Raw genomic sequence first — 26,546 nt, 5'->3', positions numbered from 1 at the left:
AGCATGATCTCGTTTTTTCAGTAATGTCCATATGGTTTCATTCAACCACGGGAGGTGATTCTTTTTTGATGGTTTTGCTTTAATTTTTCTAGTAAATGCAGACACTGTATCTTGGATAACAGTCATGAATACGTTACAGTTGTCACTAACATGATTATGGGTGAGATAATTATCCCAGTTGATATTGTTTAGCGCCTCTGTCAAGTTTGGAATCTCCTTCCTTGGTACTCTCATCTGCTCTGATGTTGTTTTCTTAGTACAAGAAAATCTATTTTTAGATAGCTTTCTTGAGAACAGAATGAGGTTATGGTCTGACAGACCTGTGATCATATTGAACGTCTTTTGAATTCTCTCACACTTGTTGGAAAAGACAAGATCTATGCATGTTTCCGAGGAAGTAGTTAGTCTGGTGGGACCTTTGATTAATTGAGTAAAATTAAGATTAGTTAATAGTGATTTTAACTGTCTCCGATTTGATTTGTCAAGCCAGTTAATATTTAAATCTCCAAGCAAGATTACTTCATTTTTCGTGTCACATTCCTTAAGTAGAGCCTGGAGCTCTGCATAGAAAGCATTAGAAGCTGATGGAGGTCTATACATCCCAATCAGCGTTATCGACATTTGTGGAGAGAGAGCTATTTTAAGACCGATACATTCAAGGTTATGTACACAGACCCATTCTATCTGTTTGCACTTTAAGTGTTCCCTTACATAAAATATTACACCTCCACCCCGATTTCCCACCCGGTCTTTCCTAAAGATATTGTAGCCTGGTACATGTAGTCCAGCCATCGGTGAATTTATATTTAGCCAGGTCTCAGACAAACATAAAAAGTCCAGGTTCGAGTTACTTAATAGATGATGAACTTGGTCACACTTGGGCAAAATACTTCTGATATTTAAATGTCCACCAAGTAGACCTCTTGGCTTATATTGTGGGTCCCAGATTACCTTGGCTTGGTTAAGGGTGCTGTGTAGATTTGCAGATCGTTGTTTTTTGAACACAGGGTTTCTGGGGCATAACCCACTCCTGGACTCACCTATCGCTGCACTGCTGAGGGAGCCTGAATGAGCTGCTGGCAGTGGTGGAGGTCCCGCTGGCATCGATGTCAAGCCAGCCAGTGGTGGTGGAGGTCCAGCTAGCAGAGGTGGAGGCCCAGCTAGCTGAGGTGGAGGTCCAGCTAGCAGAGGTGGAGGCCCCGGCAGCAGAGGTGGAGGTCCAGCTAGCCGAGGTGGAGGCCCAGGCAGCAGAGGTGGAGGCCCAGCTAGCAGAGGTGGAGGCCCAGCTAGCTGAGGTGGAGGTCCAGCTAGCAGAGGTGGAGGCCCAGCTAGCTGAGGTGGAGGCCCCGGCAGCAGAGGTGGAGGCCCAGCTAGCAGAGGTGGAGGCCCAGCTAGCTGAGGTGGAGGTCCAGCTAGCAGAGGTGGAGGCCCAGCTAGCTGAGGTGGAGGCCCCGGCAGCAGAGGTGGAGGTCCAGCTAGCTGAGGTGGAGGCCCCGGCAGCAGAGGTGGAGGTCCAGCTAGCTGAGGTGGAGGCCCAGCCAGCAGAGGTGGAGGCCCAGCTAGCTGAGGTGGAGGCCCCGGCAGCAGAGGTGGAGGTCCAGCTAGCTGAGGTGGAGGTCCAGCTAGCTGAGGTGGAGGCCCAGGCAGCAGAGGTGGAGGTCCAGCTAGCTGAGGTGGAGGTCCAGCTAGCTGAGGTGGAGGCCCAGGCAGCAGAGGTGGAGGCCCAGGCAGCAGAGGTGGAGGTCCAGCTAGCTGAGGTGGAGGCCCAGCTAGCTGAGGTGGAGGCCCAGGCAGCAGAGGTGGAGGTCCAGCTAGCTGAGGTGGAGGCCCAGCTAGCTGAGGTGGAGGCCCAGGCAGCAGAGGTGGAGGCCCAGCTAGCTGAGGTGGAGGTCCAGCTAGCTGAGGTGGAGGCCCAGGCAGCAGAGGTGGAGGTCCAGCTAGCAGAGGGACCAGAGGTGGAGGTCAGAAACAAGCAGCTGTTATCCTCACATTTATGATGTGACATCGCCACAACACAGAGACAAACGTGTCAAAACAGCGGTGGCAGATCAACACATTCCCGGTGCAGAGTCGTGCTCATGGGAAGATGCAGCCGTGATGATGCTGTTCGGGGTTTAGTCCACCGATCATCAAACATCTGAGCTGATACAGAGGTTCTTCGGTTATCAGTCGACTGATACCGACTTTACTCCAGATATTTCGGTAAATTAATCTCCTGACATGCGCATGCTGCTCCACCTGCCGCTGCAGCTCGTCCCCGTCAGGCAGCGCAGCCAGCTCTCTGCTGCATCTGTCTGGTTCTGAATCAGCGGGACAATCCCATGTAACAGGTCGTGAAACCAAACGGAGCAAATATATAAAAATATCCGCTGTTTCTCATCAGTTGCTGCATCGGCAGGACTTGGAGCTCTCCAGTCCTGACGGCTCTGGTTGAACAGCCCGACAAACCATCTCCGATCGCGCTGTTTTCTTTACCGAAATCACAAGAAAATAAGAACAATGATCTCCTCTCCATCCTGTTTATTTATCTTTTATCTCCTGTTGCTGTTTATTTATCTTTACTGCACCAACTCGAAATATTAATCACTTTTCTAAGTGAACAGCGCTAACGCAGTTCAAACAGCAGGTGTATCCGCCCCTTTAATCTGATTGGTTGCAGATCCTTCCGTGTTAAAAAAAACCCTATTTGTGGATCTAGTCACGTCAGGGGAGTCTCAAAACTCACACACAAATCCACCGCAGCTCACAGACAAAAAAACATGTGTAAATCAGGTTATATTTGTGTGTGCATCAAAAATACATTTGTATATCTTGTCCTACGCACGTGTGAATTGTTCTGTGCACGTGTGAAACTGTGTGTGCATTTGCAAATCGGTCTGTGCATTTGTAAAACTTGTCCTGTGCATTTGTGAATTATGAGACTGTTCTAGCTCCATAGTGTTGGGCTGATAAGGGGGAGCTGGAGTCGGGGAACACGTTGAAATGAGATGAGACGTCTGTCTGTTTTGTTATCAGTTTGTTTGTGTAGCAGAACGAGGGAGCTGCCCTTAATCAACACAGCTGGTAGCCAACCATAATTGGTCCAGCTGTGTATATAAGTGGCAGCTTTCCCTGTGTCTTGCACTTCCCCCATTGGGTCATTTCCGCCCCGGATGTTCTTGCCTCTCAGGTAATGCTGCTGCTGCTTCACTCTAGTTGGTGGTCTTGCTCTCTCGGTATGTTAAAATCATTTGTATTTCCTTGCAGAGCGGCGACTAAATGCTATGCTCCTGTTGCGTGAATTAGCATCTCCTGTGTAGGTCTCTCTCTACTATGGTTGTTATCCACGCTGGCTGAACACTAGTGTGGTCACGGACAAATGCTGGTGACCGTGCGGGTTTCCTCTCTCCCTCACTCTATGCCTGTGTGAACCTACTAGAAGGTATGCTATTACTTTTGCTGCCTTCCAAGTTTACTTACTTTTAGCTTGGGATACTAATTTAGTTTTGTTTATAGTAGGAAGGCTCATCAGCTGACGGAGTCCCCGGTGGTGTGACGTCAGAACCACCAGCTGATTAAAGCCACCGCTGCTGTTTCGTCTCCTGTTGCTGTTTGCTGCAGTTTGTTGCTTGCTTGCTTGCTTGCTCTTCTGCCTTGTCCTCACTGCGGTGCTTGTCTGCTCTGCTGGGGTCCCCTGAAGTCTCGCCCAGTACCCGGCTTGACCCCGATAATAAATGTGGCGATACAGTGCCGTTTTCTTTTAATTAATTTAGTTTAACAGTCTTTGGGACCAGTGTTTGTTTAACCTTATTTATTTAATTTCGGGCCGTGTTTTTAGTGTAGTAGTTACCTGCCCTTTTGTCTTATTTTGCATGTTTATTATATGATTATTTTTGTAACAATTTGTTTGTGTTGCAGTTGCTGTAGGCCGGTGGTGGTGTTGGTGACCTGGGTGGAGTCCTTCCCTTTTGTGTGCTGTGTGCTTGCCACGTGTGGTTGAGTGTTTAATTATTTTTACGTTAATATCTTTCATTTTTGTAGACTCCCACTCCCTTCACTAGTACCCCTCTGCACCAGTACGCTACAGCTCCTGCCCCTTATTTATTTTGCTCTTTATTTTCATGACTGGTTTTTTAGTATTCTTTTAAAACATTGTGCAATAAAACCTATTTTTATAAAGTATCTGGATTTCACGTCTCTTGCCTTGAGTAAACGAACTTGTGTGTCTTGACTAGAGATATTAAATAATTCTTTGGGTGAAATTCCTGAGGTGGCGTTGTCAGGCAATGTGATTTGACTTTGTATTGGTACAGCCCTTTACTCGACGCTGCAACATTTGTAACAGATTTTATTAAAACTTATATCATATTTCTCTCATCACAGATTCATTGAATGTGAACTCTCAAAGACTCACTGTAAAGCTATTGCGTCCGCTCTGAAGTCTAAACCCTCCCATCTGACAGAAGTGGACCTGAGTGAGAGCAACCTGGAGGATTCAGGAGTGAAGATTCTGACTGGTGGACTGGAGAGTCCAAACTGTAGACTGGAGACTCTCAGGTCAGTTCATGGAGAAGTTTCTACATTCTTCCAGTTGTAATCCTCCAAAGATGTAACAAAATAATTTCAATCACAAACATTAAAAAAAAAAAATACATAAAAAATATCTCATATTTAGTTTATTTTGTAAATGTTTTGACTGAAGATCTAAAAAATTCATTTAAAACCCCTCAGAAGAATCACTTTATTTTATTTATTATGCTTTTGTTAGTTTTTAATTCCAACTTTTCTCAGGTTGTAAACATGAGGAGAAACCAGTTTAGATCAGACATGAAGATCAATCAGCTCAAATGTGATTTTTCTGGGCTTCTGTGACATCTTCCATCAGTAGTTTCAACAGCTGGAACAGCTGGAACAGCTGGATCAGTTGGATCAGCTGGAACAGCTGTAACAGCTGGATCAGATGGATCAGATGGAACAGCTGGATCAGCTGGAACAGCTGGATCAGCTGGAACAGCTGGAACAGCTGGAACAGCTGGAACAGCTGGAAGAGCTGGAACAGCTGGAACAGCTGGATAATCTGGATCAGCTGGAACATCTCGATCAGCTGGAACAGCTGGATCATCTGGATCAGTTGGAACAGCTGCATGAGCTGCCCACCTCCCCTCCTGAAACTCCAGAGAACTTCATCCAGAGGTGGAAGCAGCTGTATGTGACCTTTACATGTCAGCTTCATGACGGGTCACCTGCTCCCTGATCAGACATATCTTTACTTCTTTCTGCTGTGTTTTCCTGTGTTTTCCTCCCCTGAGTTTCAGACAGGGAGGTGATGAAAACCAACACTCAGAGCTCAGTGTCTTCAGTCATTAATCACCAACATGTTTGACCAGATGAAAACCTGCGTTAGTAAATCACTGACTCTGGATGGAAAAGGACATGTTGAGACGATATCAATGAAATGTTGGTGTTTAAACTGTAAAACTGAACCAGAATATCCTGTTGATCTGATGACATTTAACTGATGAACACATTGATCTGTCATTGATTATTAATCTGGAGCTTTTGACCAGAACTCAGTGTTGGATCAACGACTCTGAGCCGGTCTCAGCTGAGGGTTCATGTTCAACTGTTCAAGAGTGAATCAGAATCAGAATCAGCTTTATTGAGTCAGTTTAGAAAACTGTTATTGACTTCGGATACACCGGCGGCGGCACTGATGGAATTATGCGCCTGTTTTCCAAAGGGTAACACTGGGATAGGGGGGGAGGAGAAAAAAAATACATCTTCACATTGAATATCATACAATACACAATATCAAGTTGCAAAAAAACACCTCGTAGACACGAAGCACAGATGTCACAGGACTTGCATGTGGGTGATTGGGGGTGGGCAAGTCGGGGGGGGGGGTGGTCCCGGCACAGTTCATCCAAGTGAGGGCCGGGTAGCTGGCGCTCAAACCCGGACGTCCTTGTCGGGAGGGGCTGATAAGAGAGGGAGCCAGGAAGGCGGTTGGATGGGGAGAGGGAGGTGTGTGTGTGTCAGTGTGTATGTGAGAGTCTGTAACGCGGTAAGACCGACGACCTCCCCGAGAGTAGCCAAGCGTCCTTGATGTTATCGAACAGCGGTACAGTTCTGGGAGTCAGGATCCTCAGATGTTTTGGAAAGGGGGAGGGTTAGGTTGGGTGCAGAGCGTCATGTTTACATTCCTCCCGGGAGATTATAGCGGAGAGGCTTGCCAGCCGCTCCTTCAAGGCCAAAAACTAATCAACAATTTGCAGGCAGCTCAGTAATTTTCCGTCTGCTTTTTCTTCTGGATCCTCAATCAATCAATAACTCCGCTCAGACGAATTTGTGATCAGTCCCCGCCAAGCCGGGTGCCCAGCTTCTCCAAGGTTTTCTCCATCTTGTTATAGAGCTCAAAGACCCCTGCTAGCCTACGATTCTGTTCAAGAATCGCATCCAGCTTCCGGCCCTGCTCTCCCAGCGTTACAGTCTGAGTGCTGAGTCCCGTGCTCAATCCTTCAGCAGCTTCGGGCAGCTCAGAGAGGGCCAGAACGGCCCCCGCAGCCTTCCGCGATTGTCGATAGGCCAGGAAGATCCCCACTCCAATTAGGAGAAATCCTGCTATCATAAATCCAATTATGAAGGCGTCCTCAACATCCTCAACAGATAAAATTTTGAGGCACAAAGGGCGCCAGTTCTTATAGGAGTCCATCGTATAGCCAGCAAAAAATGTTCCGTCGGGGCAGGAGGGCTCCCTTACCCCCTGGCTTCTTGTTGCAAAAATTTGGTCAATGGTACTGAGGGTCCAGTTAATCAATTCCATGATTGTAGAGTTTCAGAGGAGTGAAAAGGAGAGACTCTGAAGACAAGACAGGACAAAAAGCAGCAGGGCAGATAAGGGCTGGAGGGAGCAGAAAATGCGACCGCCTTCGCTGAGAGCCGGAAGAAGAAGCCTTCTTCCGGCAGTGAAGAGGGAAAGCTGCTTAACAAAGGAAGTTTACAAGCACCATCATGACCTCCATGAGTTCTGATTCTAGTTCAGCTTCTGTCAGTCCAGATTCTGAAAGTCTGGCCGTGTTGAACTTGCTCCTAGTCCACTCCTCTGATCGGGGGTTCAGTGGATTTTCAAGAAGGACGGGACAATTTTCATTAACTGCTCACGAAACATTAAAATTGATCAACATCATTTCATTGATGACAAAGCAGACAGAATATGAGATGATGAATAAGTGAAGTAACATCCAGTCAGCGGCTGGTGAATGATGAACCTAAATGTTGTAACGTCTCCGTCAGAAACCATGTGTCGTGTTGTCAGCTGGACTGATGTTAAAAACAACCATACCATAGATTTTTATTTTCTTGTTTCTTTATTCAGATTGAAGAGCTGCAGTCTGTCAGAGATCAGCTGTTCTTCTCTGGTCTCAGCTCTGAAGTCCAACCCCTCCCATCTGAAACTTCTGGACCTGAGTTACAACGACCTGCAGGATTCAGGAGTGAAACATCTGTGTGGATTTCTGGAGAGTCCAGACTGCAGACTGGAGACTCTGAGGTCAGTTCACTGATTCAAACAAATACCAGTGAAGATCCATATCAACTTGAGAACAAAGTCAGTTCGCTTGAAGAAAAATAATGTCTAATAATTAATTGAACGCGTTTATTCTTTTATTCTTCATTCAGACTGGAGGGCTGTTGTTTGTCAGAGATCAGCTGTTCTTCTCTGGTCTCAGCTCTGAAGTCCAACCCCTCCCATCTGGAACATCTGAAACTTCTGGACCTGAGTCTGAACCAACTGCAGGATTCAGGAGTAAAACATCTGTGTGGATTCCTGGAGAGTCCAGACTGCAAACTGGAGACTCTGAGGTCAGACATGTTTTACTTGTGTGTTCAGATGAATCTGGTGTGAAAGTTGTGTTGACACTAACCGGCAGACATCAGGCTGATCTTCTGCTGATCCACACTGACCATCTGACTGCTCTGAGTTCTTCTTCTCTGGTGTCTTTGTGCAGCTTGCAGTGCTGCGGTCTGTCAGAGATCAGCTGTTCTTCTCTGGTCTCAGCTCTGAAGTCCAACCGCTCCCACCTGAGAGAGCTGGACCTGAGATTCAACTACAAGCTGCAGGATTCAGGAGTGAAGCAGCTTTCTGATCTGGTGGAGAATCCAGACTACAACCTGCAGACTCTCAGGTCAGTTTACTGACTGGGGCTTTTGGAATTTTGTTGGAGAGTTTGTTCACCTCAAACAGAGAAGACACCATCAGTTCAGATGAAGGTATTTCAGGTGATAATTGTGCACAGCTCCAAAGACATCACTCAGGGAGATGTCACTTCTGAGGTAAATCTTTTTAAACGTGCCACATTGTGTTTTTTCTGGCTCTTAATGTTTCAAAGTTATATATTCATCTTTTTTTTTTAAAGAAAAAAAGATTTTTTGGGCTCTAGTGGACATTTATTCAAGATGCAGACAGGAAGGGGGTAGAGAGAGAGAGTGTGGATGACATGCAGCAAAGGTGCGCAGGCCGGAATTGGAACCTACAACCACTGCAGGACTGTAGCCTCAGAATATGAGCCGCTGCTGAACCCACTGCACCTAGGACTGCAGGCATTAGTCGATGTAACTCATCCAGAAATGATCAAAATCAACGGCGACTTCGGAGAGATCGAGCATGGGAACTGCACGAAAAAAAGCCAACACAAGCGTGAGTTCGCGAGTTCGAGCCCAAAGATGCCCATGACGAGAACGTGTATTTAAGAGTAAAACAATTGAGATAGTAGAAATAAAAATTCATTCTACAAATAAACTTGCCTAAGCTATGTCCAATTTGGGACAGCTAGACTTATAGTATAGTATAGATTGTAAAATATTTTACTACTTGAGTTTGTAACAATGGAATAAGAGGAAGAAAGTCATAAAATCACTTATAAAAATACCATTCTAATGAAATAATTACAATGACAACAATAGAAACAGCACAAATCACAATAAATACTGACTAATATTTATAAACTTCTATTTACTTATATAAATAAAAATGTACATGGTAAAATAAAACAGCAATAACAACAATAATTAAAGCTGCAAGCAGCGATGAACGGGCCCTCGCACTCATGTCCACCGCCCCCCATAAGCATGTCAGAAATGACACCACCGACGACTTTCTATGTCAAACCATTCAATAGTTATGGCAGAAAATAGGGACTATCAGATATTGACCAATAAGAAGAAGGGGCGGGGCTAATTCAGGCCAATGAAGGTCAAGTACTTGATACCGAGTCCGATGACACCACCCACGAGTCTTTATGTCAAACCATTCAAAAGTTATGGCAGAGAAACGTTTTTTAGGGGGGCGCTGTTGAGCCATCTTGCCACGCCCATTTATGCAAACCATGAAATATCAAATTTATCGCCAGGCCTGGCTTGCATGTAAAATTTGGTGACTTTTGGGGAACTATCAAATATCTACCAATCAGATGATGGGGGGGGCCGCTTTTTTGGCGTCTAGCGTCGCCACGGTAACGCTTTTGACTGAGAAAAGTAATGCACATCGTCGCAGGATGGAGACGCACATTTATATGTATAACACACCTGGGTGCACGTTACGGTTCGGGCTCTGAAGCGGCCGAAGAAATGGCATAAATTTCGCCAATATGTCACCATTAATTAAAAATGGCCGACTTCCTGTTCGGTTTCGACCATGGCGCCAAAGGACTTTTCTTTAAGTTGCGACATGATACAGGTGTATACCAATTTTCGTGCATGTACGTCAAACCGTATTGTGGGGCTTGAGGCACGAAGTTTTCTAGGGGGCGCTGTTGAGCCATTAGGCCACGCCCATTAATGCAAACCATTAAATATCACATTTTTCACCAGGCCTGCCTTGGTGCAAAATTTGGTAACTTTTGGGGCACGTTTAGGGGGAAAAAAGGCCCTCCTTTCATCGGAAGAAAAACGAGAAAAAGAAAATTCCTAGAGATACAATAGGGCAGGGGTAGGCAATTCCGGTCCTCGAGGGCCGGTGTCCTGCATGTCTTAGATGTTACCCTGCTTCAGCACACCATGATAAAAGTACCTGTGTCATTAACAGAATTGTGCAGCCCTGGATGACAAGCTGATGACGATGATTAATTAGAATCAGGTGTGTTAAAGCAGGGAAACATCTAAAACATGCAGGACACCGGCCCTTGAGGACCGGAATTGCCTACCCCTGCAATAGGGCCAGGGTTGGCGCCAGGGCAAATATTCAGAGGGCGCACAAGGCTTATTAGGGCGGGCACCAAATCAGTCGTGTAGGACAGCATTTTAAGGAAAAAGTGCATTCTCACTGCTTTCCTATTAATAATCTGTCTATAACATGTGGAGAAATCAAATCACTTAGGTGTAAATAATGCAAGGAAGCGCACATTTTACTTTGACTGAAAACGTTTTACTCGTAACACACAATGAGGTCACATATATGTTTTCAATATATCAAGTTGATCCGTTCATGTAGGGGGGGAAAGAGGGGGAGCGGAGGCCGAAGCCAGGAAGCAGGACCAGCAAAGCCGGCCCTGATAAGACACCCGCGTCCCCCCACCGGCCATCCAGTAGACGGGGCCGGCCCTCCGAGCCGGGCCAGGGCCCCACCGTACCTCCACGGGCGCCCCCGGCGCCGCCGGAGCCCCCAGACGGAGGGGGAAACGGTCCAACATCCTCCCATTCATATTGACAACATAAGACATAGATACATGGGAATGGTGCCACCCCGCCGCCGCGCTCGCCCGTGCACCCCCCGGTCAGGGGAGGCCCGCTCCCCGGACCCGGCCCCACCCCCCCCCAAGGCCACCCCGGCGGACACCCCAAGGGCCCAGCGACGGAGGACCAAGGCAGCAATGCCCCCCCAGCGCAGACAGCCACCCCCCACCCAGGCAGGGCCGGGCCCTCCGGGTGGGACCCCCACGTCCACGGCCCAGCCCCCCCCGGGAGGCTCGGAGACGCCCAAGCCACAGCCCCCCGCCCGAGCCCTCCCCAGCCACCCCCCCCACCGCCACGAGGCAACCCCCCCCATAGGCCCCCCAGACCCCCACCGGCTAGGGACAGGGCCCCGCGGCCCCCCCCACCGCCCCCCAGGGGCCACCAGAGGCCCGCGCCCCAGACCCCCCAAGCCGACCCCCAACCCCAAGGGCTACGAGATCACCACCCCCCCGCCCCCACTAGGTAACGAAGCCAATAATCGGGGACCACAGAGAGTGCAATTCAGCCGAATGTTGTTCAGTGGAGGCAGACATTATCTCACTACTAATATGATCTGATAAAAGATTCCTAAAATGGTTGATACATAAACTGGATTTTTGTTTCCAATTTACTAGAATGGTTTTCTTTGCGATACATAAGGCAGTGAGAACCCGGTGTGTCCAATTAGGATCTATTTGAGTGTCTCCCAGGTGACCTAATATACATACCGTGGGGCACACTGGGATTCTGTGGTCGATCCATGTGGATAAATCCTCACAAATCTCCTTCCAGGCCGGTGGGGGGACGCGGGCCGGTGGGGGGACGCGGGCCGGTGGGGGGACGCGGGCCGGTGGGGGGACGCGGGCCGGTGGGGGGACGCGGTGTCTTATCAGGGCCGGCTTTGCTGGTCCTGCTTCCTGGCTTCGGCCTCCGCTCCCCCTCTTTCCCCCCCTACACGATTCATACGCACATAGGCGAAGGGCGGGGGGGCCGGGTCGTGGGGGGCACCGTCCCGCGTGGCCCGGCACTCCCCGCCTCACGGTTTTAACAGCAAAATAGACACTGCACATTCAACACTTAATAAATACATTTGACAAGGACACGTAGTTCGGGAGGGGGGGGGGTCGGTGTCAATCGATACTTGGCCCTCCCCCCTCCCTGTTTTTATGGCATTAATCACACGCACTCAACACCAGGGGCGGGAGGGGGTCCCACATCACCCGCGTTCCCTCACCGGCCTGGGACAGGTGGGTCGGGTTACCCGGGCCTGGCGGGGCCCGCCGTGCAGCCTGGGGTGCCTTCTGGCGGTGCTGGACCCCCCCGGGGAGGGGGAAACGGTGCGTGATTGTATGTCTGTGTCGGTGAGAATGCGGTATGGAAGGGTCCTGCCATGGAGGATTTGAGCCTCCATTGGCAGGACATCAAAACTTAATAATTTATGAATATTATATTATACAAAGATGGTTATTATTATTATTATTAGTAGTATTATTATTATTATTATTATTATTATTATTATTATTATTATTATTATTATTATCAGTATTATTATTATGTATAGTATATTATATTATTATTAGTATAGGTATCGGATAGGTGAATGGATGAATTAATGGGATGCCTGGGTCTGGGGCCCTCCGTTGTCGGGCCTGCACGGGTGTCGCCTTGTTGGGGGGTTCCCTCTCTCCGGGCCCGTCTCCGGTCCCCCCCGCTGCCTCTGCGGCGGGGCGCCCCTCTGGTCCTGGAGGGCCACTTTCGTGGGGGACGGGTGCGCCCCCTGCCGGGTGGGGGTCGTTGGCCTGAAGGGTGAGGGCCTCCTGGCCGCGTGTCCGGCCCGGACCGGGTGGCCGGGGATTGCCTGGGTCGCGGTCCGCCGCCGCGGGATCCCTGGCTGCTTCTTCCCGCCGCCGGGGGGGGGGGGGGGGGGGGGGCCTCGCAGGCGATGGGTTGCCTCCCTCCTACTTCTCCCCTCTGTGGGGTTGCCGGTGGCCTGGGTTCCGGGCTCTTCCGTGTCGGCCTCTGGTCTCGCGGGTGGCGGGGTTGCTCCCCCCCCCCTCCCCCACTATAAAGAAAAAAAAAAAAAAAAAAAAAAAGTTGATCCGTTCATGCCCCGACAGAGCGGGGGAACGGCAGGCAGCAGAGCCGGCAGTCAGAGGTGACAGCCGGCCTGCAGCGCCGGGGGGGGCGCCGGGCGAGGCGCAAAGTGGGGTGCCGAGCGAGGCACAAAGTGGGGCGCAGGTTTTAGCGCAGAGCGAAGCCACCGGTGTACAGAGTGAGATGGCAGAGTCTAGAAGTCAGGCTCTGTTGAAGGGGCTGACTGGACAGACTGCCACCAGGATGGCTGAGTCTGTGTTGGATGGAGAGGAGGATAGTGTAATGGAGGAGGATTTGTTTAAACTTGCTGCAAAGAGGAAAACACCAGAATCCGCAGTTGACAGTGGAAATGTGACCAAAATGTCTAAAAAAGACTCACAGTGTTCCCCCTCTGAGTTAGAGGAAAACACACAGGACACACTCAGCTCACGTTCGCAATCTCTCTTTCGTTCGCAAACTCTCCTTCGCAATAGTTCGCTTTCGGGAAATGTGTTTACCGCCAAAGAAGAAAAGTGAGGGGGCACAGTGACTGAAGTAAGCGGGCACTGCCCCCTGGTGCCCGCCCATGGCGCCGACACTGAATAGGGCCTTTGCACAGTCAGTGCTCGGGCCCTAATAACCTAGATTTACAAGTGGCCAGAAGCGCCACCGTGTCCCCTATGTTTCATCCATTATTAACAGAAACATGCTCAAGTAATGTTAACAATCATGATAAAAAGGCCAAAACATTTGTAATATTGAATTTGATGACAGCAACAGAACCAATCAAAGTCCAGTCCTGCATTCTCAACATACAGGATCTACATTATCTACATGGTTCACCAATAGAAATCAGAGTACTCACTATTTTATAGTACTTTGTTACCACATTCCTGATAGTAAACATAGTTCTCTGTTGTCTGTCATTGAAAATTATAATCTAATCAAATAGATGATTAGGTATCTCACTCAGTCCTGCGTTTAATGAGGAAGCATCAACAATCCTGACAGATGTGTTTCTGAACTGTGGAGTTTCTGATGAAACATGAGGGAAGATCATGAAAACTCCAGGCAGAAAGAACCGAGCCGGGATTTGAACCAGGAACCTTCTTACTGTGATGACCTAGCGTTCACCACCCACACAACTGTTGTGGAAAAAACACTCATCTGGATTTTATCTGTGTTTTATTCTTTCTCCAGGTCGGAGCGCTGCAGTTTGTCAGAGATCAGATGTCGTCCTCTGGTCTCAGTTCTGGAGTCCGAAACCTCTGATCTGAAACTTCTGGACCTGACTGGGAACGAGCTGCAGGATTCAGATGTGAAGCAGCTGTATGGTTTTCTGCAGAGTCCAGACTGCAGACTGGAGACTCTGAGGTATGTTCTCTGACTGAGGTTGGAAAAGTTGTGACTCCTGCAGCTACAAACACCTGACCTGCACTGCACCTGAACCTTGAATGATTTGGCTGCACAACATGAGTTTGTATGGATGGATCCACTGGTGGAGCTGCAGAGCTGCAGAGCTGAAGTCACTACGTCTTTATTGGAGCAGCAGCATGATGTCATGAATATTGATGAAGACCTTTTTCACTGGTTCTGTTGGACTGTTGGAACCTGCATCCTGGTGGTTCAGCTCACATCTTTTATTCTTTATTCAGGTTGGAGAACTGCAGTCTGTCAGAGATCAGCTGTTCTTCTGTGGTCTCAGCTCTGAAGTCCAACCCCTCCCATCTGAAACATCTGGACCTGAGTGAGAACAAGCTGCAGAATTCAGGAGTGAAACATCTGTATGGATTTCTGGAGAGTCCAGACTGCAGACTGGAGACTCTGAGGTCAGACATGTTTTAGTTGTGTGTTCAGATGAATCTGATGTGAAAGTTGTGTTGACACTAACCTGCAGACATCAGGCTGATCTCCTGCTGATCCACACTGACCATCTGACTGCTCTGAGTTCTTCTTCTCTGCTTTAGTCCACTAACACTTTGTTTCTTCTGAAAGTTCCTTCTTATTTATGACATAAAACTAAACATTTGAATGTGTCAGACAGGAACAAATGAAGAACCAGAGATGTGTCTGAACCTGGAATAAAACATCTTCAGAAACATGAGTTAACTTAACAGCTAATACGTTCAAAAATGTCATCCAGATGTTAATAAACTTAGAGAGTCTGACAGACAATAGTGGACAGACTGAATGTGTAGTCGTCCAATATATGAGTTACAGAGCTCATTTACTAAATAACTTCTTACTGTGGCTGAAATCAGTCAAACCAACGTTGGTCTCCTTTGACTACCATTAAATTTCATTTCAACAAATACACATTTACCAAATGTAAAACTCTAAACATGGAAAAACATATTTTTCCGTGTTTTTAATATTATTCCTTAATATTTCTGTTCAGATAATTTCATCCAGGTGACATCAAGACATAAGGTGCAACAAATAAGGTCTTTTTATGGTTTTCAGTGTGTAAAACTAAATATAAATACATGTGTGTTGAAGTAAGAAAACTGAAATAAAGCTGCTGTCTAGACGATGAGTTTCCTTCATCAGCAACAAAACATCCAACAAGAACATCAGAAACTTTGTGTTTAAACTATGTCGTCACTCAATCAACGTTTTCAGAGAAAATCTCCTAAACAGACAAATATGTACAGATCGATGAAGAGATGTCACTTTAAAGCGACACTATGTAACTTTTCCACCTTAATATCATATTCCCAGAGTCATTGTGATGGAACATCAACTTCCAACAGGTTTAATGAACCTCTGTCATGGTCTGAGGGGTCTGTATCGCCTTCACTGGCACTATGTAACTTTGAGGAGCATGGTAGGAACCCTGCCACACTAAAAAACTACAAATCTTTACGGCTTTACGGCATACGTCACTTCCCCCTCAATCATTATTTTCTCCATATACCACTCCCTGGCTTCCTTGTTTAAGGTATCCCGGTAAATTCCAGTTCCTTTCCAGCAGTTTAACATCTTTTTTTTTGCGTTCCGTCTGTTCACTTGGTGAAAGAGAAAAGCGTCCCGTCTTCTCTCATTTATTCATCATTTATGGGGGAAAAATTAACATTTAAGCAAGCTAAATTTTTACATCAAAACTCAGCTCCAATAAACTTTTACTTTCATTTAATATTTACATAGAAAGACAATATTTGTATTCAAATTCTATCAAAACTGTTTCTGACATAAAAAAAACTACATTAAACCCTGGAGCATCAATTAGTTTCCATATTTCGATGAGTATTTGGTTCTAGTTTCCCTGTAAAGGTTCAGATTTGTACATTTTTGTACCATCATGCATCTGTTCTTGATGAATCACATTTCTTAATCAGACAAAAGGTTTCTGCACAAGTTCCAGATACATCACTGGAGAAGAGATGTCTTTCATGAATGCTGAATAAACACAGACGTCCTCCTGTCCTGAAACTCTTTCTCTGCTCACAAAGTCCTTTTGGAATGAAAACTTTATCGTCCAAAACATCATTTACAAACAGACGTGTTATTGAGACAGAAACACGTGACATGAATGGACTTTACATGGTCTAGACTGTCGTCCTCATCACTGACTTTATTGAAATCACCACAAACTCAGACTTTTCTGATCATCCAGTCAATAATACTGAAGAGAAATATATGCAGATTATTGATCACATGTGTGACATCAATATGAACATCAGCCTTCATAAAGTCCATCACCTTTCTAATTCTCATCTGTATGGAGCATGTCAAATGATGAAGATGATGCTGAATTGTAATTTATCTGTAAAATGATGATGAAGAAAATGAGGAAACAAGCACACAGAAATGATGAATAAGTATTGATGAAATGAATGATTGATCAGAGTGACAGCTGACTGATCAGATGGAGCAGCAGGATGAAGAAGTCCTGCTTGTTATTCTGGTCCAGACCAGGGGCCTCATGTACTAAGAGTGCGTGGATTTCAACGTGAAACCGTGAGTGGAATCTACATGAACGCAAAAATTCAGATGAACAAAACTGTGCGTTCACCCAAATCCACGCAGGTTTCTCTGTACATCCCAATCAGCGTGGATTTGAGCGCACATGCGGGAGCACAACACTCCACCCCGTCTCCTCCCTCAAATATATGTATGAATATGATAATGAAGATAATTATCCATTAAAAACCGCTCATCCTAACAAGAAATGTGCAAAAACAGGTAAAACAAATAAAAATAAACATCGGCTCTGAGCTGGAATAAATAATTTATTTGGGGGCATTTCTTCCGATTTCAGCTGCTTTGCATTATGGTGTTCTTTGCTTTGCATTCCGTGAAGAGTTTTGGTTTTATTATGATCGTACGGGTTTGTGGATGTTTATGGGCAGCGTTAGTGCATCATTACACTCTGCTTTTCTTGTTTGTATTTTATGAACCGACACCAGAACTTAAATTGGTGGATGAAAAACGGCTCCTCGTTCTGCTTTATTTTTCACGCCTATTATATACTAACGGATTAAGACCAATGTACACGTTTATTGAGTCTTACACATTGTGGATGTCCGCGATCACCTCTCTCATAAGTATAACAATGTGAACAATATACATTTATATTTAAAACATGAAGCATCACAATCTGATTTCTCTGCTGCAGAAATAAAGACAACTTGTGCCAACGGGATTATCGAGGTGCAAACGTGAGAAATAAAGAGCAAAATTTATTTAACTCAGAGTGTTGCATCCGCAGAAGGAGAGACCGGTCTTAGTACCGGTGTCGTGCCAAAAAGTGATTGCCTGCCAGAATCTGATTTCTTCTGATTTGTGGCCGCGGGAGCGCGCACAGCAGCCCGTTGAGCGAGAGCGCTAAAACGTCATATTTTCAGATTATGAAGCTCAAGAATGAGATCAAGTCATATTTAGGCAGAAACAACTTTTCATTAACTATATTTGGCCTTCAATCAATTTTTGGCAGGTAAAAAGACCCATTTTCAGGGGAGAAATCAGATTCTGGCAGGGAATCACTCTTTGGCACGACACTTGTCCATCACCGGAGAAACACTTTCTGGACCTGCAGTACCTGCAGCTGACTCGATATCAGACTCTGAAAGTTGCCTAAACATTCAATAAAAACTTTATTCATCATTGCTGAATTACATCAGTTCGCAACCAACCTTTCCGTGACATCTTAGTTTTATTTTAAAAGACAACTTTACAGAACCGGTTTTTTGCTGCAAAATGCATTTTAATATTTTTCTGTCCAGACACAGTTATGGGATGTTTTAGGATCTGGCTTTTATCTCCAGTAGTCCTCCCATACGGTCGTCATGGTGACAGACAGATGTTCGACCTGTAGCAGCTCCAGCTGAAGCATCATGTTGGTCTGAACCGGAGCAGCTGGTCCAGTTCAGGGCAGAGATCCAGAAGATCCTCTTGGTACCTGAACCAGCTGATGGTCCAGTTTTAGTCCTGAACCAGCAGGTCAGTCTGGTCCCTGAAGACTCGCTCCTGATCCTGCCATCAGCAGGTTCCTCTAACAGAACCAAGGCTGCCATCAGGATTTGCGGGTTCCATCGTTGAGCTCCTTTAGTTGTTTGTTCAGATCATGTGGTTGATTGTGAGATTGTTGCAGCTCCACTCTTGTGTAACTTATCTGGTGATGTGGAGACTGTCGTGTCCTTCACGTGGTCGTGAACTTATTGTTGACGTTACGTTTCCTCATATTCTGAAGGACTGCAACTATCTACGTTCAAGTCATTCTTTGTACATCCGACTGTGAGCGTTGAAAGTGGCGAAAGGAAGTTTTTTGTGCGCCGCACGTTTTGTACATCAGGCCCCAGGTTAGCTGCACACCAGAAATCTCCATGGTCCAGACCTGCTTTTGTGCAAACACGACGATTCTAACGTTTGTACTGACTGAGATATTCAAACACAACATGTTACAATAACAAGTTGTTTATCTGCTTGTTTAACACTTGAAACTAGTTTTACTGCATGAAATATTACACATCAGTTCTTCATGTTTTTGTGTCTCTGACATTCAAACAAATGCTTCATTTTCTCTTCATACAAATGAATAAGTCAACATTTGTCCCAGAATTCCTCCTGACAGTTTGTTTGTTTGGAAACGTGAATGATTTGGCTGCACAACATGAGTTTGTATGGATGGATCCACTGGTGGAGCTGCAGAGCTGCAGAGCTGAAGTCACTACGTCTTTATTGGAGCAGCAGCATGATGTCATGAATATTGATGAAGATCTTTTTCACTGGTTCTGTTGGACTGTTGGAACCTGCATCCTGGTGCTTCAGCTCACATCTTTTATTCTTTATTCAGGTTGGAGAACTGCAGGATGTCAAAGATCAGCTGTTCTTCTCTGGTCTCAGCTCTGAAGTCCAACCCCTCCCATCTGAAACTTCTGGACCTGAGTTACAACTACAACCTGCAGGATTCAGGAGTGAAACATCTGTGTGGTTTCCTGGAGAGTCCAGACTGCAGACTGGAGACTCTGAGGTCAGACATGTTTTAGTTGTGTGTTCAGATGAATCTGATGTGAAAGTTGTGTTGACACTAACCTGCAGACATCAGGCTGATCTCCTGCTGATCCACACTGACCATCTGACTGCTCTGAGTTCTTCTTCTCTGCTTTAGTCCACTAACACTTTGTTTATTCTGAAAGTTCCTCTTCTGATTTATGACATAAAACTAAACATTTGAATGTGTCAGACAGGAACAAATGAAGAACCAGAGATGTGTCTGAACCTGGAATAAAACATCTTCAGAAACATGAGTTAACTTAACAGCTAATACGTTCAAAAATGTCATCCAGATGTGAATAAACTTAGAGAGTCTGACAGACAATAGTGGACAGACTGAATGTGTAGTCGTCCAATATTTGAGTTACAGAGCTCATTTACTAAATAACTTCTTACTGTGGCTGAAATCAGTCAAACCAACGTTGACTTCCTTTGACTACCATTACAATTTCATTTCATCAAATACACGTTTACCAAATGTAAAACTCTAAACATGGAAAAACATATTTTTCTGTGTTTTTATAATTATTCCTTAATATTTCTGTTCAGATCATTTCATCCAGGTGACATCAAGACATAAGGTGCAACAAATAAGGTCTTTTCATGGTTTTCAGTGTGTAAAACTAAATATAAATACATGTGTGTTGAAGTTAGTAAAGTGAAATAAAGCTGCTGTCTAGACGATGAGTTTCCTTCATCAGCAACAAAACATCCAACAAGAACATCAGAAACTTTGTGTTGAAAATATGTCGTCACTCAATCAACTTTTTCAGAGAAAATCTCCTAAACAGAAAAATATGTACAGATTGATGAAGAGATGTCTCCTTAAAAACGTAGAAATGATGGATATTGTTCATTTATTCATCATTTATGGGGGAAAAAAACATTTAAACAAGTTCAAATTTTTACATCAAAACTCAGCTCCAATAAACGTTTACCTTCATTTAATATTTACATAGAAAAACGGATATTTGTATTCAAATTCTATCAAAACTGTTTCTGACGTAGAAAAACTACCTTAAACCCTGGACCATCAATTAGTTTCCATATTTTGATGAGTATTTAGTTCTAGTTTCCCTGTAAGGGTTCAGATTTGTACGTTTTTGTAGCATCATGCAGCTGTTCTTGATGAATCACATTTCTTAATCAGACAAAAGGTTTCTGCACAAGTTCCAGATACATCACTGGAGAAGAGATGTCTTTCATGAATGCTGAATAAACGCAGACGTCCTCCTGTCCTGAAACTCTTTCTCTGCTCACAAAGTCCTTTTGGAATGAAAACTTTATCGTCCAAAACATCATTTACAAACAGACGTGTTATTGGGACAGAAACACGTGACATGAATGGACTTTACATGGTCTAGACTGTCGTCCTCATCACTGACTTTATTGAAATCAGCACAAACTCAGACTTTTCTGATCATCAAGGCAATAATACTGAAGAGAAATATATACGTAGACTATTGATCACATGTGTGACATCAATATGAACATCAGCCTTCATAAAGTCCATCACCTTTCTAACTCTCATCTGTATGGAGCATGTAAAATGATGAAGATGATGCTGAATTGTAATTTATCTGTAAAATGATGATGAAGAAAGTGGGAAACAAGCACACAGAAATGATGAATGAGTATTGATGAAATGATTGATTGATCAGAGTGACAGCTGACTGATCAGATGGAGCAGCAGGATGAAGAAGTCCTGCTTGTTATTCTGGTCCAGACCAGGTTAGCTGCACACCAGAAATCTCCATGGTAACGAGTCCAGCCCTGCTTCTGTGCAAACACTAAGATTCTAACGTTTGTACTGACTGAGATATTCAAACACAACATGTTACAATAACAAGTTGTTTATCTGCTTGTTTAACACTTGAAACTAGTTTTACTGCATGAAATATTAGACATCAGTTCTTCATGTTTTTGTGTCTCTGACATTCAAACAAATGCTTCATTTTCTCTTCATACAAATGAATAAGTCAACATTTGTCCCAGAATTCCTCCTGACAGTTTGTTTGTTTGGAAACGTGAATGATTTGGCTGCACAACATGGGTTTGTATGGATGGATCCACTGGTGGAGCTGCAGAGCTGCAGAGCTGAAGTCACCACGTCTTTATTGGAGCAGCAGCATGATGTCATGAATATTGATGAAGATCTTTTTCACTGGTTCTGTTGGACTGTTGGAAGCTGCATCCTGGTGTTTCAGCTCACATCTTTTATTCTTTATTCAGGTTGAAGAGCTGCAGTCTGTCAGAGATCAGCTGTTGTTCTCTGGTCTCAGCTCTGAAGTCCAACCCCTCCCATCTGAAACTTCTGGACCTGAGTGAGAACTACAACCTGCAGGATTCAGGAGTGAAACATCTGTGTGGATTTCTGGAGAGTCCAGACTGCAGACTGGAGACTCTGAGGTCAGACATGTTTTACTTGTGTGTTCAGATGAATCTGATGTGAAAGTTGTGTTGACACTAACCTGCAGACATCAGGCTGATCTCCTGCTGATCCACACTGACCATCTGACTGCTCTGAGTTCTTCTTCTCTGCTTTAGTCCACTAATGGTTTGTTTATTCTGAAAGTTCCTCTTCTGATTTATGACATAAAACTAAACATTTGAATGTGTCAGACAGGAACCAATGAAGAACCAGAGATGTGTCTGAACCTGGAATAAAACATCTTCAGAAACATGAGTTAACTTAACAGCTAATACGTTCAAAAATGTCATCCAGATGTTAATAAACTTAGAGAGTCTGACAGACAATAGTGGACAGACTGAATGTGTAGTCGTCCAATATTTGAGTTACAGAGCTCATTTACTAAATAACTTCTTACTGTGGCTGAAATCAGTCAAACCAACGTTGGCTTCTTTTGAATACCATTAAATTTCAACAAATACAAGTTTACCAAATGTAAAACTCTAAACATGGAAAAACATATTTTTCTGTGTTTTTATAATTATTCCTTAATATTTCTGTTCAGATCATTTCATCCAGGTGACATCAAGACATAAGGTGCAACAAATAAGGTCTTTTCATGGTTTTCAGTGTTTAAACTAAATATAAATGCATGTGTGTTGAAGTAAGAAAGCTGAAATAAAGCTGCTGTCTAGACGATGAGTTTCCTTCATCAGCAACAGAACATCCAACAAGAACATCACAAACTTTGTGTTGAAACTATGTCGTCTCTCAATCAACTTTTTCAGAGAAAATCTCCTAAACAGAAAAATATGTACAGATTGATGAAGAGATGTCTCCTTAAAAACGTAGAAATGATGGATATTGTTCATTTATTCATCATTTATGGGGGGAAAAAAACATTTAAACAAGTTCAAATTTTTACATCAAAACTCAGCTCCAATAAACTTTTACCTTCATTTAATATTTACATAGAAAAACGGATATTTGAATTCAAATTCTATCAAAACTGTTTCTGACGTAAAAAACTACCTTAAACCCTGGAGCATCAATTAGTTTCCATATTTTGATGAGTATTTGGTTGTAGTTTCCCTGTAAGGGTTCAGATTTGTACGTTTTTGTACCATCATGCATCTGTTCTTGATGAATCACATTTCTTAATCAGACAAAAGTTTTCTGCACAAGTTCCAGATACATCACTGGAGAAGAGATGTCTTTCATGAATGCTGAATAAACACAGACGTCCTCCTGTCCTGAAACTCTTTCTCTGCTCACAAAGTCCTTCTAGGAATGAAAACTTTATCATCCAAAACATCATTTACAAACATACGTGTTATTGTGAGAGAAACACGTGACATGAATGGACTTTACATGGTCTAGACTGTCGTCCTCATCACTGACTTTATTGAAATCAGCACAAACCCAGACTTTTCTGATCATCAAGTCAATAATACTGAAGAGAAATATATGCAGACTATTGATCACATGTGTGACATCAATATGAACATCAGCCTTCATAAAGTCCATCACCTTTCTAATTCTCATCTGTATGGAGCATGTAAAATGATGAAGATGATGCTGAATTGTAATTTATCTGTAAAATGATGATGAAGAAAGTGAGGAAACAAGCACACAGAAATGATGAATAAGTATTGATGAAATGAATGATTGATCAGAGTGACAGCTGACTGATCAGACAGAGCAGCAGGATGAAGAAGTCCTGCTTGTTATTCTGGTCTAGACCAGGTTAGCTGCACACCAGAGATCTCCATGGTAACGAGTCCAGACCTGCTTCTGTGCAAACACTAAGATTCTAACGTTTGTACTGACTGAGATATTCAAACACAACATGTTACAATAACAAGTTGTTTATCTGCTTGTTTAACACTTGAAACTAGTTTTACTACATGAAATATTAGACATCAGTTCTTCATGTTTTTGTGTCTCTGACATTCAAACAAATGCTTCATTTTCTCTTCATACAAATTAATAAGTCAACATTTGTCCCAGAATTCCTCCTGACATGTTTGTTTGTGTGGAAACTTGAATCATTTGGCTGCACAACATGAGTTTGTATGGATGGATCCACTGGTGGAGCTGCAGAGCTGCAGAGCTGAAGTCACTACGTCTTTATTGGAGCAGCAGCATGATGTCATGAATATTGATGAAGATCTTTTTCACTGGTTCTGTTGGACTGTTGGAACCTGCATCCTGGTGCTTCAGCTCACATCTTTTATTCTTTATTCAGGTTGAAGAGCTGCAGTCTGTCAGAGATCAGCTGTTCTTCTCTGGTCTCAGCTCTGAAGTCCAACCCCTCCCATCTGAAACTTCTGGACCTGAGTGAGAACTACAACCTGCAGGATTCAGGAGTGAAACATCTGTGTGGATTTCTGGAGAGTCCAGACTGCAGACTGGAGACTCTGAGGTCAGACATGTTTTACTTGTGTGTTCAGATGAATCTGATGTGAAAGTTGTGTTGACACTAACCTGCAGACATCAGGCTGATCTCCTGCTGATCCACACTGACCATCTGACTGCTCTGAGTTCTTCTTCTCTGCTTTAGTCCACTAATGGTTTGTTTATTCTGAAAGTTCCTCTTCTGATTTATGACATAAAACTAAACATTTGAATGTGTCAGACAGGAACAAATGAAGAACCAGAGATGTGTCTGAACCTGGAATAAAACATCTTCAGAAACATGAGTTAACTTAACAGCTAATACGTTCAAAAATGTCATCCAGATGTTAATAAACTTAGAGAGTCTGACAGACAATAGTGGACAGACTGAATGTGTAGTCGTCCAATATTTGAGTTACAGAGCTCATTTACTAAATAACTTCTTACTGTGGCTGAAATCAGTCAAACCAACGTTGGCTTCTTTTGAATACCATTAAATTTCAACAAATACAAGTTTACCAAATGTAAAACTCTAAACATGGAAAAACATATTTTTCTGTGTTTTTATAATTATTCCTTAATATTTCTGTTCAGATCATTTCATCCAGGTGACATCAAGACATAAGGTGCAACAAATAAGGTCTTTTCATGGTTTTCAGTGTTTAAACTAAATATAAATGCATGTGTGTTGAAGTAAGAAAGCTGAAATAAAGCTGCTGTCTAGACGATGAGTTTCCTTCATCAGCAACAGAACATCCAACAAGAACATCACAAACTTTGTGTTGAAACTATGTCGTCTCTCAATCAACTTTTTCAGAGAAAATCTCCTAAACAGAAAAATATGTACAGATTGATGAAGAGATGTCTCCTTAAAAACGTAGAAATGATGGATATTGTTCATTTATTCATCATTTATGGGGGGAAAAAAACATTTAAACAAGTTCAAATTTTTACATCAAAACTCAGCTCCAATAAACTTTTACCTTCATTTAATATTTACATAGAAAAACGGATATTTGAATTCAAATTCTATCAAAACTGTTTCTGACGTAAAAAACTACCTTAAACCCTGGAGCATCAATTAGTTTCCATATTTTGATGAGTATTTGGTTGTAGTTTCCCTGTAAGGGTTCAGATTTGTACGTTTTTGTACCATCATGCATCTGTTCTTGATGAATCACATTTCTTAATCAGACAAAAGTTTTCTGCACAAGTTCCAGATACATCACTGGAGAAGAGATGTCTTTCATGAATGCTGAATAAACACAGACGTCCTCCTGTCCTGAAACTCTTTCTCTGCTCACAAAGTCCTTCTAGGAATGAAAACTTTATCATCCAAAACATCATTTACAAACATACGTGTTATTGTGAGAGAAACACGTGACATGAATGGACTTTACATGGTCTAGACTGTCGTCCTCATCACTGACTTTATTGAAATCAGCACAAACCCAGACTTTTCTGATCATCAAGTCAATAATACTGAAGAGAAATATATGCAGACTATTGATCACATGTGTGACATCAATATGAACATCAGCCTTCATAAAGTCCATCACCTTTCTAATTCTCATCTGTATGGAGCATGTAAAATGATGAAGATGATGCTGAATTGTAATTTATCTGTAAAATGATGATGAAGAAAGTGAGGAAACAAGCACACAGAAATGATGAATAAGTATTGATGAAATGAATGATTGATCAGAGTGACAGCTGACTGATCAGACAGAGCAGCAGGATGAAGAAGTCCTGCTTGTTATTCTGGTCTAGACCAGGTTAGCTGCACACCAGAGATCTCCATGGTAACGAGTCCAGACCTGCTTCTGTGCAAACACTAAGATTCTAACGTTTGTACTGACTGAGATATTCAAACACAACATGTTACAATAACAAGTTGTTTATCTGCTTGTTTAACACTTGAAACTAGTTTTACTACATGAAATATTAGACATCAGTTCTTCATGTTTTTGTGTCTCTGACATTCAAACAAATGCTTCATTTTCTCTTCATACAAATTAATAAGTCAACATTTGTCCCAGAATTCCTCCTGACATGTTTGTTTGTGTGGAAACTTGAATCATTTGGCTGCACAACATGAGTTTGTATGGATGGATCCACTGGTGGAGCTGCAGAGCTGCAGAGCTGAAGTCACCACGTCTTTATTGGAGCAGCAGCATGATGTCATGAATATTGATGAAGATCTTTTTCACTGGTTCTGTTGGACTGTTGGAACCTGCATCCTGGTGCTTCAGCTCACATCTTTTATTCTTTATTCAGGTTGAAGAGCTGCAGTCTGTCAGAGATCAGCTGTTCTTCTCTGGTCTCAGCTCTGAAGTCCAACCCCTCCCATCTGAAACATCTGGACCTGAGTGGGAACGAGGACCTGCAGGATTCAGGAGTGAAACATCTGTATGGATTTCTGGAGAGTCCAGACTGCAGACTGGAGACTCTGAGGTCAGACATGTTTTAGTTGTGTGTTCAGATG

At 43.8% G+C, this 26,546-nt stretch overlaps 1 protein-coding gene across 1 annotated transcript in view; it reads left to right on the top strand.

Moving 5' to 3' along the window:
• Positions 1 to 26,546, top strand: part of LOC133419726 (uncharacterized) — a 67,317-nt gene that overhangs the window by 16,812 nt on the left and 23,959 nt on the right. The window contains exons 7-13 of the mRNA XM_061709129.1: positions 4,363 to 4,536; positions 7,355 to 7,528; positions 7,657 to 7,839; positions 7,986 to 8,162; positions 13,960 to 14,133; positions 14,415 to 14,588; positions 19,055 to 19,231. Coding sequence (XP_061565113.1) covers positions 4,363 to 4,536; positions 7,355 to 7,528; positions 7,657 to 7,839; positions 7,986 to 8,162; positions 13,960 to 14,133; positions 14,415 to 14,588; positions 19,055 to 19,231 — 1,233 coding nt within the window. The remainder of the gene's footprint in view (positions 1 to 4,362; positions 4,537 to 7,354; positions 7,529 to 7,656; positions 7,840 to 7,985; positions 8,163 to 13,959; positions 14,134 to 14,414; positions 14,589 to 19,054; positions 19,232 to 26,546) is intronic.

Source organism: Cololabis saira, chromosome 19 (assembly GCF_033807715.1).
Source record: "Cololabis saira isolate AMF1-May2022 chromosome 19, fColSai1.1, whole genome shotgun sequence".
In the NCBI taxonomy this organism is placed as follows: Eukaryota; Metazoa; Chordata; class Actinopteri; order Beloniformes; family Belonidae; genus Cololabis; species Cololabis saira.
The sequence above is the reverse complement of the archived record's forward strand: the minus strand, read 5'-3'. Positions and strand labels throughout refer to the sequence as shown.